Here is a 16,246-nt window from a genome sequence, read left to right as displayed (position 1 = left end):
TATGTGGGGGAAAACTCACTCAAAACATCTCTTGAGTGAAATTCATAGCAAAAGGAGTTTTTTTGTTTTGCTTTTTTATTGAACCTCAACTCAACGTCCATGGCAGACTGGATGTCGACAGTGCCTTGATTTGGGTTTTTGTTTTGGACAGCAGAGCTGGAGATGAATTTTCGTTAATTTTTATTTCTTTTCTTGGGATTTTCCCGTGGAACAAAACTTCTCGTCGTCTATCCTGGGGGAGAAGAGGCAATATGAGTTTGAGTTGTTGATTATTTCATTTGTTTTCTTCATTCAATTCCGTCGGTTGGGTTGTTAATTTTTGCTTGTTTTTTTTTTTATTTCTCGCTTTTTTCCTTAATTTCTTTTCCATTTATGTAAATTTTTTGTTTGTATGGGCTCTCACTACTTGCCTTACCATCAGAGACTTGCATATGATGGAAATTCATCGTCCACTCCCCGGCATTCTGTCTACGGCAGACTACCACCAGATACCATTACTACATATTTCTGTCCACGAATTGCTTTCATAGCCGCCGGTAGTTCCGAGGAGATGTTGTTTTACTGTTTTCGTCCTCCCGGCTTTGCTTTCTACTCTGTGCAATTTTAATTACATAAATGAATAACTTGTTAAGGGAAAAAGACTTGTCGAGAGCAGTTTTTGGGAGGTGAGTTCAGGCAGAAGAAGGTGTAGGTAGTTGGGTTTCCATACGAACGGGAAAACATACAAAATGAAATTATATTAAATTGGAAATTAAAGAAATAAAAGTCTAGTTCTACTTTGAGCTTGACTGTCATAACAGATTTTTAAATCGTAGGAGACCACAATGTCGATTTGGAAATGAAGTTAATTTGATAATATGACAAACGGCTAGGCCAACATAAGGGAAAAGTGTTTTCTAAGTCCAATTCTTTTAAAGTAAATACAAATGAACTGATTTATTTGAAATGTGTTTATATACCCATCGGAAAATCCAGCTTAGTCAATCTCTGCGGGACTTTTTTTTTATACGTACATGTCTCTGTTTGAAAACGGACGCTATTACTTTCAGAAAATATTCCAAATTAATTTCGACGTTATTTCCACATGGTTATTGTCCTATTCTCACAAATATGGTAGTAATTCCATCATTTACTATTACTATACTCTTGACTGAGGTTTCCAGCCAAAAATTATCAAATTATAGAAGCAATAAAAGAATTCCATCGCTTACTGAAGCGATATAATTCCATCCCTGCTTTTAATATCGGTAATCGTAAGGCAGAGTCCTAATTTTTTATCCCGATCGATTTATCAAAATCGGCAGTTGGGTACACCCTCACAAAAAATCGCTTCTGTAACATATACTCCCAAACATATTTTGCTTCAAGCATATACATTTTTGGGTATTGCCCAAACATGTATATGTTTGATCTCTACCAATATATAATATGTTTGAAAGCATATTGGTCTAAACAATATATGTTTGGGTAGTCTAAGTTCCAAACATTTTGTATTTTTGCATCCAAATTCAATAATGTTGTCTTCCAAAAAACAATATGTTATTATGTGACCATATAATATGTTTGGAAGCATTTTGCACCCAAAAATATTATATGCTTAAAAAAAATTCTCCCAAACAATATTGTGCTCAATATTTATTTATATATTTATAATCATAATGAATTATGAAAATAAACAGGTAATATAGGTGCTAACAACATAGGTTTTCGACCTGAATGCTCAAAATTTTGTTTCTGCCCAATTGTATATTCTCCGACATCTTTCTCACTTCCACGAGATTTTTTAGTTCTTAGCACCTTTTTCTGTAATACAAACATTGTAGAAGAAATTATTCAATTTTATAATTTTTTTTATTTTAATTTTACCTTTTGCCGGACGGGGATTCAAACAGCGGACCACCCAGTTTGTAAGGATCAAAGAAGTAGCTGATCAATTGCCCAAGGAAAATAAAATGTTAATTTTGTAATAACAAGCAACAACCACCAACTTAATTCAATATCGCTCCCTGTTAAATAGCGCTCCAAGCTACTAAACACATATATGTTTATAGGCTATTTCTAAATTAATATATGTTTGCATTCAAGCATATTATATTTACAAACATTTTATGTACCAAACATAATATGTTCTAACATATTAACATATATGTCCCAAACATGTTATGCTAGTTTATGAACATTATATGGTTGCACTCAAAAATATTGTGTTTAAAAATTTGTGTTCCAAACATATAATGTTTATAGCCAAGCATATGAAAAACAGTCTTTTTCAACCGTGTAGACAGTGCTATCTTGGTGAACAGGAATTTATTTAATTTCTAGAGAATTGAATGAAGCTTATCCTAAGATCTACAATAAAACGGGGCATGTCAACTTAAAATGGGTGCTTCATTCAGCAAATAAGTAGAGCTGTGCACGTGAGTAATATTTTACTCACGCTCACGACGGAAAAATCCTGCTCACACACAATATTGTTTGGTAGGACTCACGCTCACGGACACTCATAAAAACAAAATTTGTTCTCACGCACGAAACTGACGTGACTTACAAAAATACCGTGACTCACGAAAAATATCGTGACTGACGAATAATTTTATGAGTAATTTACCGGAGGGGCGTGTATGAAAATATGAGCATGATTAAAGTCGAGAGCGTTTTTAAACTCTTAACATCCTAGACGTTACTGAAATTGTAAATGAATTCAACTCGTAAGCGTTTTATGTGCAGAAGCGGGATTATTTTCGTGAGCGAATTTTTCCGAAATTTGTTACTCACGCACACTCACAAAGATATTATTCGTGACTCACGCTCACGCACGACATTTGGTTTGTTTGCTTTATAGATGATGGAAACATTCTTTTTTATGTGAGATATCCCGATATATTGTAGATCTAAACATGAATTATGGTAATTTTTACTAAACACGAAACTGTCTAAATAACTGCTGATTTTGTGCAAAGAGTAAGGCAGAGAATCTGCATGAGAAATAATTGTAGGCTCTCGATTACGCTTTTACTCTAGTACTTTCCAAAGTTGAAAAATTTTTCCTGGGTTGTTACATCCAAACATTATTCAAAACTTCTACGGAATATTTTCGTAATGTATCTCTTGAACGAGCATTGGATATCTTGATAAATGTATAAATGTAGGTCCTGTAGGAATGTATCTCCTGATTTCCAGTGCCAGATGTCCCCCATGGCCAATGAATTTTTTTTTAATTTTATCGTATCATTTAAATTGTCGTTTAACTTATTCATATGCAAGACAAAATTTAAATATCATAGTCATTGGTGTCTCCTTTTTTTGATGATCTCATCTTGGATTGCTTTGTTTTAAATAGCTCTCGAAGAGAGCTATCATAGCTTTTAAGATTTTGTTGTGATCTGGACTTTCCTTCATACGACATTCCATTCAATGCTTCTATATTCGCTCCGTAAAGAGTAAACCTTCGTTCTGAATATTTTGATCAGTTTAGCATGGCATAGAAATGATCATTTTCAGTGCAATCTATGTTTATGGATTTTGTAGAAGAGATTCTGATAATTAAAATCCATTGAGGAAGAGTACCACTTGGTGAGTATCTCTATCGATTACTCATTGCAGTATCCAGGTCCTCCTTTTTATATCCAATTCATATTTTTTTTTAAAAGTTTTAGAAAATTGTTGAAATACTCAGAACTATTACCACAGAACTGAAAGGAGATAGACGACCACTGACAACTATTTGGTGTTCGACAGAAACCGGGGCTGAACCCACAATTCGCCCTATATGTTAGGCAGAACATACTAGCCAGTACACCTTGGTCTATCCATAATTTATCCAAAAATCATTTACGTGCATTAATTGTTTGTGGTTATGTCAACCATAAATTTGCATTTCTGCTTTTAAATTCACCTTAGATTTTACTCCGTAAGGGGGTTTTCATAATGTCGGATATATGTATGTATTTTGAATGCAACATAGCTAAAATAGTTGATGACGACTACATTTGTAATTTCTATTAAGGATGTATATAAATACAGTACGGAAGGTATATAATTCATGTACAACTCATATACATGGGCACACACACGCACACTATGGCACTACTCTGTGTTTCGAATATGTACGGTATTTATTTCCCCATCATCCATCCATCTATCCAGTTGGTCCATTCATATGCAATTTATGCTATGGTAGATTGTTGCTAACATGACTTGACGATGGGAATGGGGGGAAAGACACTGCATCGCAGTTCACAGATAGACGAGTTACGAGTTGAAAATTTATTATGTGTTGTTTTTTTTTCTCTTATGGGTTCGTTGTTGCTGGTTTTGTTGTTGCCGATGTTGTTTTGAGTGTTTTTACCACTCATGCTTGTTTTATTTATTGCTCTTCTCTGTTGTTATTGCTGTTGTTGGTGGGCAAACTGTCTATCTGTCTTCTGGTTGGAGTAGCCAGCCATCCAGGCAGCTTTGCAGATACCGTGATATGCTGAGTTGTGTGTCGTTTCCCCCCCATGCATACATACATGCACACACCTATCTTCCAACCATCATACATACACATAAGTACACATCAGTCGGAGTTCATGTGCAACTTTTATGTACGTTGATATTTTTTATCTTCGTCTTCTTCGTTCCACATATTCGTTTTCTTGTTTCGTTTTAATGCTGCCGTTAGAGACGATACCGATTGGGAGCTTGCTCCTCCACATTTAAACTCCGCCCTGTTGTGTATGCTTTCACATATATACATAAAAAATTTGTACATACATATATTCTTATGAGCATGTGTATGTATATATGTCATATGAAACATGTATAAGCATTTATACATACTTAACACTCTGATGCGTTATTCGTTTACTGCTCATTGTACTCTTGTTTATTTATAGAGTTAAACTTTTAATAAAAACATTTTTAACTGTTTTTCCATTACCGTATGTACAAAGCCATCTACATAAATAAATGTATCTGTATGAAATGGCAGATTCGTTTGATAAACATTGTTGGCGTATGAATGATGCAATGAATTATTATTACTCATACGCCCTTACATCTTAGTTCGTCGGACTAGGAGTAATGTGTATTGTACGCTTATGGCCAAATGATTAAATCTAAAGAAACCCATTTTCTGATCTAATTAGATGTACTTAAAATGTAAAATGATTAACCATTAGTTTGTTTTAATGTTTAAATCAATTAAAAGTCGTAGTATCTTTACCAAAACGATTTTAGAAATTGTTGGACTATTTTCCTAAAAGATTATTATAAGTTAATGCATATGTTTGCAATACCAGAAGGAGAAGGCACAGGGTGCCTTTGGCAGTAATGCTCAGGCTGAATCATTCTAGCCATATCCCTCCGTCTGTCTTTGACCACAATGTTTGAGTCCAATCGATTTCAATTTTGGTACAAGTATGTGTTTTGGAATATAACCCTATTTATTTTGAAAGAAATCGATTCAATATAGATTAGATTAGATATACTTCCCATATATATTATTCACCTGATATGAACTTATATGACACCAGAAGCTAGTTTTAACATGATTTGCTTTAAATTTTGCGCAAGGAGTAACATTTTAAGTGTCGTAAAGTGTGGAATAGAAATAACGTACGTGTCATATTTGGTTGAAATCGCTCCCATATATATATCTCTAAACTGATATGACAAAGCCGGCCAAAGTTTTATTCCTATTTACACAGAAAAAAATTTCACGAAAATTTTTCCAATTAAAGTTTTAATTGAGTTTTTAAAAATATTCAATTTAATTGATTCAATAAATTTTTTAATTGGATCAATTAATTTTTAATTGATACTATCTGAATGCGTAGCACCGAAAAATAAAATAAATAAAAACACAAGGGATTTAGTTTTTCTTTTCAATGATGTTTCAATAAAACGTAATTTTATTGAATTTTTGGGAGATTATTATTTACCTTTTACAAAACAATCGTTGGACGGACGTAATCCAGTAACGAATAATAACAAAAGCTAGACGCCGCAAGACGGTAATGGCGCGACTCGTTAGAAAAATGTTACGAATTGTGCTGAAAGCACAGAGCTGCATCCAGAGCTTAGGGTACATTTTCTAACGAGGGGGAAATTGTCATTTTACAAGATTTTAAGTCCCCATCTAACGAATAAATTTTGACCTTACGAATTTGAACTTAAACATTCCGCCCGCCTTGCAACATCCAGCTATGTTGTAATTGAAATTCATTAATACATAGACATTACATACAATATTTTAATATCAAAATAAATATAAAATGCGATGTCAGTTTAATTTTCAAATTGAGCAATTTTTTTTTTATTAGTTCATGTATTCATCTTTTCCAACTTCATTCTTTCTTAACTAAATGCTCGTAGAGCCGTTGACCCGGAAGGTCTGCAGTGTCTGGGTTATTGGCCAGGATGACCTACGACACTTATGGTTGGCATTGACCTGATACTATCCAGCCAAACATCGTTAGCTGCGCCAATGGGAATCCAGGACTCGAAAATATTCGTGTCTTTAGAACCCGTGCGTAGACATCGGGCCCTAGAACCAACCCCACCCCGGAAGGACGGTAAAACCTTGGGTCGGCCAGCTGGAGACACTCGAAATGTTCCCGTATCGTATCTGGAGCCGACGACGATGGGGTGACAACACGGGTCAGGTCTGTTACCCGGGCAGAAAAAACCAATTTACTTTCTGCATTGTGTCGGGAGACAGCAACAAGCGGACAAAATGCGTCATGCGACGTCATCGCTGAGACAAGCCGTAGGCTGAGAGCTAAACTACTACAAATCATACTGTACCCCGCACACGGGTCGAGGACAGCTCGGACAGGAATTCGACGATCGGACAAGACAAGCAAGAGGACTATAGTGGGACCAAGCGTGACGGTTGGTTGTAGAACCAACATCGGACCAGATATGGGAGCGGTATTCGTGATACAGTACGCCGACGAGTTAACGGACGAACTTGAATTTGACTTTCTCTTAGACAAATCGGACGATGGAGCGGAAGGACGTTGTTGTTGCTCGAAGGAGTGCAGAAGCGTATGGTGGCTCTCTCCGCATTCGCGACACCTTTCGCGACTATTGCAGGTCGATCGCATGTGTGACCTGCCCAGACAGTTGGAGCACACCCGATGAAGAACTACGGTGCGCAGCCTTTGCTCCAACCGCATTTTCAAGAACCTGCGGCACGACCGTAGATTATGCTTCCGCCTGCATAACACACAATTGTTTAAATGAAGCTTTGGGCTCGAGTCCGAATTTCTTTGGGCAGTCCCCGTAGGGGAAGACGAAGATTCTGCTGCCTTAGTTGCAGATACTTCAGCTGGAGCCGTATCAGCCCCCGACGGAGGGACAACTTTTTGTGTCGGTACTACCTCTTGTGAAGAGGCGACGACTGGGGTCATCCCGACGTCAGGGACCTGCTCGATGGCTGGTAACGGCTCGCGAAGAACCGGTGCAACATTATTTTCTAAAATCTCTCTTTCCTCATCGGACATCGGGACGTCATCCTCGTAGTCAGGGAGAGTCTTAACAATTTCCCTCATATTTTCCATTGTACTGCGAAAAGAAAGATGACGCTTACTATATGAACGATCGAAAACTATTCGGTCAGTATGACCAATTTTACCACCGGTCGTCTTACAACACCGTTTGCCGTTCTCACGTCTGCAACTCTAACGCGACCGTCAGATCCTGGGTGGACGTCATCCACACGACCTAACTTCCACGATGTAGGAGGCAATTGCTCATCACGAATTACTACCAAGTCCCCTACTTCGATATCACGCTGCGGAAATTTCCATTTATATCTTTTCTGTAAGCTTTTCAAATATTCCTCTTTCCACCGTAAGCAGAACTGTTGCGACAGCGCCTTCATTTTCCTAAATCGATGTACCAAATGAAGTGGGGATTCCTCCTCTAACTGTTCAGGAGGCGCCAAGATCGGAGATCCTACCAAAAAATGGCCAGGCGTAAGTGCCACCAACTCTTGAGAACTTTCACTCATCGGGCACAACGGCCTAGAATTTAAACAAGCCTCAATTCTCGAAAGAACAGTCGAAAACTCTTCAAATGTATATTTGAATCCAGATGCATGTTTCCTAAAATGCGTCTTGAAGCTTTTGACAGCAGCTTCCCAGAGACCACCCATATGTGGCGCCCCGGCAGGGATAAACTGCCAGGAAAGCTGCTGAAACTGGTATGCGGAACACACCTTATCACGTCCCTCCTTAAGAACACTTCTCAATTCTTTTTCCATTTCGCGTGAAGCGCCTACAAAATTTGTACCATTATCCGAAAAAATGGCCTTGGGACAACCACGCCGAGATATAAATCTGTGAAAGGCAGCCAGAAATGTTGTCGTAGACAAGTCCGATGTGGCTTCCAAGTGTATGGCCTTCGTCGAAAAGCATACAAAAACGCAAACATAACCCTTTGTTATCTTACATGCGCGCCCTATAAATGACTTAATTTCGAAAGGCCCCGCAAAATCAACGCCAGTCGTAGTAAACGGTCTGGTAAGCACAGTTCTCTCCGGTGGGAGAGCCGCCATGATCTGCGTACAAGACTTCTTCCTATCCAACAGACACCGTTTACACCGGTTAATAGTCGATCTAATCAAAGATGTTAAACGAGGAATCCAATACTCTATCCGAATAAGACGTAGAACCAACTGGTTCCCTCCGTGAATAGATATGTCGTGAACATATTTCACCAGTAACCTAGCGAATCTACTATTATACGGCACTATAATTGGATGTCGCTCACTATACGACAGGGTAGGACACCTACTCAAACGACCATTCAACCTCATAACCCCCTCCTCATCCAGGAATGGATTCAATGACAACAACGAGCTCCTGGAACCTAACGGTTTCTTTTCCATCAAAAAACGGCACTCATCTGGATAATGAGCTCTTTGAGAAAGAACAGCTAGACGTAATCTCACTGCCTTTAATTCGGTTGCCGTCAACGTCTTGTCGTGATACACATTTCGACTAGAATGTGAATAATGGGTCCTTTGATAAAACCTAAATATATACGCGATGACTCGTAGAGCCCTATCTAACGAAGAAAATCTCTCTAAAATGTCCTCATAGTTCGTAAAAAACGATGCGTGAGTCTTGACCGCCCGTACCTCAACGTCAGTCTCAAGAGGGGTCAAATCACTAATATTCCACTGAGAACTATCTGAGCAGAGCCACTCTGGTCCATGCCACCAAAGCGACGAAACCGCCAACTCTGCAGGCGACACTCCGCGACTCCCCAAGTCGGCCGGATTGTCCTCAGAGCGAACATGGTACCAATTCTGTCCCCCAGTATTCTCCTGAATCCTACATACGCGATTCGCAACGAAAGTAGACCACGTAGATGGCGTCTTTCGAAGCCAAGAGCGGACGATCGTAGAATCCGTCCAACAATAAACACGTCGAAATTCAATATCTAACTCCCTGGCTATAGACTTGTAAAGTTCTGAGGCCAGAACTGCCCCACAAAGCTCCAAACGTGGCAAAGATATAGATCTGATGGGGGCTACCTTAGTCTTACAAGATAGCAAATGGGTGAAGATATGTCCCTGCGGCGTAACCACACGAACATATACTACCCCCGCGTATGCTTTTTCCGAGGCGTCGGAAAAAACATGTAATTCTATCTCACAGTCTGTGGAGTAATTGACCCATCGAGGAATACGAACGTGATTCACATCCTGATAGGTCTCGACAAACTTTCGCCATTGTCGCTCAGTTTGTAACGGAAGAGACTCGTCCCATCCTATCTTATCCAACCAAACCTGTTGCATAATTATCTTCGCCACTATAATAACTGGCCCCAGCCAGCCAACAGGGTCAAATAGCCTAGCTATAGCCGATAAAACCTCTCTCTTCGTAAACCGAGATTTCCGCTCAATCGGTTTCATCTCAAAATAAAATAAGTCCAACCGCGCATTCCACCTAATACCCAAAGGCTTCGAACTACTAGCTTCAACAAACTCCAGTAATTTGGCGTCAACCAAATGGTCAGCCGGAAGCGATTCTAAAATGGCTAGCTCATTAGAAGTCCACTTCCTCAGTTCGAACTTTGCCGATGATAGTACTCTAATCAATTGGTCCCTAGATTCAACAGCAGTATCCACGTCATGGTACCCTGTCAAAACATCATCCACGTACATGCACCTTCGTAGAATATGTGCCGCGTGGGGATAGTCATCTTCGGAGTCATCGGCCAATTGCAATAACGTCCGTATGGCTAAATAGGGAGCACAATTCACTCCAAATGTCACGGTCTGCAGCTCATAGTCTTGTACATCTTTTTGTGGGGAGTCCCTAAAGACAATTCGCTGCAGAGAAGTATGGGCCGAATTTACCCTAATTTGGCGGTACATCTGTGTGATGTCGCAATTAAAAACGTATTTGAAAAATCTCCACCTCAAAATCAAATACACCAATTCCAATTGTAATGTGGGTCCCACATAAAGAATGTCGTTCAGACTTTTACCATTTGAGGTCTTATGCGAAGCATTAAAGACAACTCGAAGTTTGGACGTCAATTTGTCCGGATTGATTACCGGGTGGTGTGGCAAATAACACACAGTTTGATCTGCAGGAGAAGTCGACGACACTGGTCTCATATGTTGCAAGTCCAAATATTCTTTAATCACCCCGTCATACATTAATTTTGTTTCAGGCTTTCGTAAAAGTGAAGCCTCACCACGAATAAACTGCTTCAAACAACTTGTCCGCGAATGTCCAAGCAAGACTTGTCCCTTTAATTCGGGTTTTATCGGAAGAGTCACTACGTATCTTCCATCGGAATCCCTATATGTGGTATTCTTAAAATTTTCCTCACAAAATTTATCTGCGGGAGAACAAATAACCCGTCTTGGTAAGTCCTCTAATTCCCAAAAGCGAAGAAGAGTCTTGTCAAGACCATCTTCCTCCATAAATTCTACAGTCGTTGAAAAAACTGTCACACTGGAAGTGGGAATTGAACCAGTAATGAGCCAACCGAAGACTGTCTGTTGAGCAATCAACGAACCTAAAATACCGGAGCGAACCCCCTGTAATATAATTCTGGGATACACGTCTGCCCCCAACAATAAATCAACCGGACGGCTATCGAACAGATTAGGATCCGCCAAACGTAAGCCAGGCAAACGCGACATATAATTCCGACTCACTTGGAAAGACGGTAAATTCCCAGAAATCCTAGGCAGGACCAACGCAGTCGCCTCTACCAAGACCGACTCATCTATTGGTGACCCTATACTCAGAGGGCAAATACCGCGAGAAGTTATCGAAACCGATTGATTCACGCCTGATATCGAAGACGTCGCACTCGTTATCGAAATCCTAAGCAACTTTTGCATTTTTTCGGTAATAAAGGAGGCTTCCGATGCTGGGTCAATAAGAGCCCGAGCTGGGTACGTCATACCCTGATGAACGATGTTCACCATAGCCGTCCCTAATAGTACCGACCTGTTCTGGGAAACATGAAATACTTGCCTGGCCGAAGTGCCAGACACGATTCCAGACGAAGTGGAAGGCTGCGGGTCAATCAAACCGCTAGAATCCGTAGGACGAGCGGCCGAAACCGTCGAAGACGTAGTTGCCACATTCGTAGAATGGGAAAAATCGCGATGAAGCAAAGTATGATGCCTTCCTTGACACTTCTCACAACTGCGAGATGTAGCACAGTTGTTAACGTCATGTCTACGAGATAGACAATTGAAACAACAGCGGTACCGTTTCACAGCAGTCAACCGATCATTCACAGAAAGATTCCTAAATCTCGGACAAACACGAAGATGATGGCTTTGTCGTGGACAAAGAACACACATCTTATCGACGGAATTTCTAGAAGAATGAGAAGTGTATTGCGAATTACGCGACCTAGATGGCGAAGATTTCGGAGCTGCATTCGTAAAATGCGTTCGCAGTTTCCTGCCATCAGTTTTCTTCGAAGCATCGATACCCTTCAAATCGCGGAGACACGTGAGTGTCTGAATCCTTTCCGTAAGAAAACGATCCATGTCCACCCAAGACGACAACGCAGACTTATCACTTATACCCTGTTCCCACAAAGTAACACTAATCTTCGGTAGACGTTGCACACACAAATATATCAAAATCGGATCCCAATCGTTCGTAGGAACGTTATTCACAGCCATCGCCGAAATACATGCATTTATACCACGCTGCAAGTTCTTCAACCCAGAACTTGTCTCGGTGTCTAAGACCGGAAGGTCAAAAAGAAGCTTCAACTGATTGCTGACTAAAATTCTCAAGTTGTCATAAGTTTCCTTTAACGTCCTCCAAGCTAACTCGAAACTCCTATCAGTGAGAGGAAATCTTCTTACAACTTCACGGGCGTCGCCACTAGTCTTTTTGAGCAAATGACACAAGCGCTCAATATCACTCAGACGGGAATTTTTTACATAAACAGCAGTAAACAAATCCCTAAATGTTGGCCAAGACTGAAAGTCACCATCGAAAACCTCAATATCGCATGGTGGTAAAGCCAAACTATGGACCGCACCATGGTCAACACCTAACAAAAGAGAATTCCCCGATATATCCACATTACCAGAACGAGCAGAAATATCCGCCACATCGGCCTGCTGTATAGGAGTTGACGCCCTAGGAACGGCTTTTAGACCGTCTATCTTCCTTTCGATAGAGGAAACAATACGAATATAGGCATCATAAGTTGCCTCATACTTGCCGTCAGCAGATTCTACCGTTCCCTTATCCGACTCTTCCTGAAGATCGTCTAAACACTCCTCATACCTCTCTTTCACTTTCTCCCAGAGTGATTTCGCCTCTTCGACCTGAGCCCTTAGAGAATAAACATCTAAATTCTCCTCCTTCAAAGAGCTAACCCGTGTCCCAAACTTCTCAACCGCATCAGCGGCTCTAATGAATCGCGCGAATGTATTAACTGGCATATTGAAAATAATTCAGCGTCACAAAAATTCACAAAAACTCGTAAAGTATGTGAACACGCACTTATCGACAGCGAAAACTGGCCGAAAAATCAATAAATTTGCACAAAATGCCCAAAAATACAAAAACAAAAATTTACAAAATTTTTCTTTCAGTGTATCAAATTCTCACACTGCACCAAAATTACCACAAAATTTCTTGAAGTGTAAACAATTGTTCGTAAAACAACCACTTCAAAACTTAAAATCAAAAATTTCAAACAATTTGTAAAATATTGGACTATTTTTCTCTCAGTGTAGAAACAATTAATTTTCGTTCAGTGTACCGAATCACAAAATATTTTCCCCTTGTACAAAAAATAGGCAAATTATTCAAGTCAAATTCTAAAAATCTCAAAATTCTACTAAAATCTTCGAACTATTTCTCTCAGTGTATGAATGAATTTACGAAAATTACGCTCAGTGTACCGAAGAATACTGACTGCCGCCAATTTGTATCAAAACTTCACACACGAAAACCAGATGATCAAAAAAATTCAACAAATTATAAGAAATTATAAAAAAAATGTCTGTAAGACCAAATGTAGGGTGCACGGACTGTAAAATACACCTCTACACTTCCACGCCAAATAATCTCCCCAAAAAAATTAAAAATCGCAAATAATAAAAAATATAGAAATAAAAATATATACGTAATATATATGATAAAATAAAAATTATACGATCGTACCGGACCGCCTGTAGGGTGCACAGTGACCAAAACGATAATTTTTACTAATGCGCGTAACGCCAATGGGTCATATAACACGACAACCCAAAAAATTCAATTTCAAAAATTTTTATAATTTTCTTCAAAATATTTACAACTCGCGGCCCCGTGAGGGTTAACAAATAAACCAAAGAAACACAGCTCAAGAAAAATATGTATGTATATACGTGTGTGTATCACTGATCATACGTAGGTATGTAATTCAAACGTTGACTGCAGTGACGATTGATGTTTGTTTACAATAGTAATACGACCAACAGAGCCTTTGCAGTCTGCGTGTATTTTGTTATTGTTTTATTTACTTCAAGTTAAAGGCAACGTAATTGCAAATAATGTTTTGAAGTAAATAAGCACTGTCAACGTTTAAATTCACCACACACACCAATATATACAATAGATTTTTCACTTTTTATTTTGACTATTCCTTCACTTGAATATTTTTTAGCAAAACGAAATTAAACAAACGAAAGAAACGTACGTATGTATGTAGCAACGAATGTGTGTTTTTTGAAATGCAATTTGCCGTCGGCAAAACGAAATAATTGAATCAATGTTGTAAAACGACCGCGGTTTAAATTTAAAACACTCGCGATTTGCTCAATTATTTTAATAAAACACTGACATACGCACCTGTGTGTTGATAAATAATTATTTAAATAAATTTTCAATATAAATCCTTCACAAATATGGCTGCAAAGTGGCTGCTTTTTGTTGTTGCTTCACAATATCAGCACTTTCCTTTGAAAAAAAGACAAAACAAAATCCTTTATTAATTGCTGTAAGCAAGTATCCGGCTCGATTGGACCAATGAATGCGTAGCACCGAAAAATAAAATAAATAAAAACACAAGGGATTTAGTTTTTCTTTTCAATGATGTTTCAATAAAACGTAATTTTATTGAATTTTTGGGAGATTATTATTTACCTTTTACAAAACAATCGTTGGACGGACGTAATCCAGTAACGAATAATAACAAAAGCTAGACGCCGCAAGACGGTAATGGCGCGACTCGTTAGAAAAATGTTACGAATTGTGCTGAAAGCACAGAGCTGCATCCAGAGCTTAGGGTACATTTTCTAACGAGGGGGAAATTGTCATTTTACAAGATTTTAAGTCCCCATCTAACGAATAAATTTTGACCTTACGAATTTGAACTTAAACACTATCATTTCTGTGATTGAAGACATTTCAATTAAAAAATTAATTGGATCAATTAATTTCGTGGTTGAATCAGATTTTTTTTGTGTACGTGAAACTTTGCACAGATAGTAGAATTAACAATCTTACTATACATGCTAAACTTGGTTGAAATCGGTTCAAATTTAGATATAACTCTTTTGTATATCTTTCGCACGATTTACTCCCATATGACCACAAAGGCCACAGTTTTATTCCGATTTATGTTGCTAAAACTGTGTTCCGTCCCAAGGCATTAGCCTATAGAAGTTTTTATCCACATCGGTTCAAATTTAATTATATGTATATTCCATAAACCTTTATATATGGCACCCGACAAATTTGAAGGATTTGAGATGTTATCGAATCTACAGATCTACAGTGTGGTGCAGGGTATAGTATAGTCGGCCCCGCCCGACTTTAGAATTTCCTTACTTCTTCTAAATAGAATTGTTAAATCACTTGTTTCAAATTAAATTTAAATTATCCTAACAATAATTTTATCTAGGTTTCATAAAAGTTCTGAAGAGTAACACGATTTGCCTTTACTTCAGTTGCATAGGTTTAGGAGGTACATGTGTCCGCTTGAAAATATTATGGCATGCGAAGAGAAAGATGATCACAAAAATATATTATTGGTAGCGTAAAACCGATTATATGTTAACCCTCTAATTTTTTTGCCAGCTGATTAAATATTCAATGTTAACGATACAAAATCAAGAAAACGACACAAGAAAAATGTATACGGTAAAATTCAGTGTATGCCGCCAAGCCCCTTGAACAGTTTTAACTAAGTTTTCTTTTTATTTTACCCATTTTTGTTGGCTTAAGGTGTGCTTTACTAAAAGCTTCTTCATTTAACGAAGCCCGCCTAAAGGCGGGATTGGGCATTAGAGGGTTAAGGCAATAATCACATCCGCGCTCTTAAAAGAATTTGGGATCAGTAGTTACAAAATATATTATTAAGAAATTAATTAAAAAGTGGCATAACATGACGGAAGGGTGGCACAAAAATGTATTTATGGGTACAGTAAAGTATAAACGCTTGAAAAATGTGGCATATTTGACACTAAAGTTGGACCACGGTAACACTGGTGTTCACCCTATTTGGAGAAATACATCTTCTTTCACAAAAAATAACTTTACCCTCCAATGCTACATAAAATATTCGGGGTTTATCAAACAAAAGCAAAAGAAATCGTAATCAGTTCCTAACCAATTTGGCGGCTCAGTTCTCCCTGTTGAAAAGGTTGTTCGCATCCCTAAATTGCGTTAAACATAAAATTGAATAGAAACGAATTTTCCTTTAATTTTTAACCTTACAGCATTATAAATTAGCGACCTTTTTAGGATGAAACTATATTTGG

At 38.4% G+C, this 16,246-nt stretch overlaps 1 protein-coding gene across 1 annotated transcript; it reads right to left on the bottom strand.

Moving 5' to 3' along the window:
• Positions 1 to 5,853: 5,853 nt before the first annotated feature.
• Positions 5,854 to 14,858, bottom strand: LOC142239182 (uncharacterized). Its single transcript, XM_075310945.1, has 2 exons — positions 14,334 to 14,858; positions 5,854 to 7,551 (listed from the first exon to the last, which is right to left on the bottom strand). The coding sequence occupies exon 2, from the start codon at positions 7,545 to 7,547 to the stop codon at positions 6,417 to 6,419; it is 1,131 nt and encodes a 376-aa protein (XP_075167060.1). The 5' UTR covers positions 7,548 to 7,551; positions 14,334 to 14,858; the 3' UTR covers positions 5,854 to 6,416.
• Between the last annotated feature and the right edge of the window lie 1,388 nt (positions 14,859 to 16,246).

Source organism: Haematobia irritans, chromosome 5, assembly GCF_050003625.1.
Source record: "Haematobia irritans isolate KBUSLIRL chromosome 5, ASM5000362v1, whole genome shotgun sequence".
NCBI lineage: Eukaryota > Metazoa > Arthropoda > Insecta > Diptera > Muscidae > Haematobia > Haematobia irritans.
Note: the sequence above shows the minus strand (reverse complement) of the source record. Positions and strands in the feature narration are given on the sequence as shown.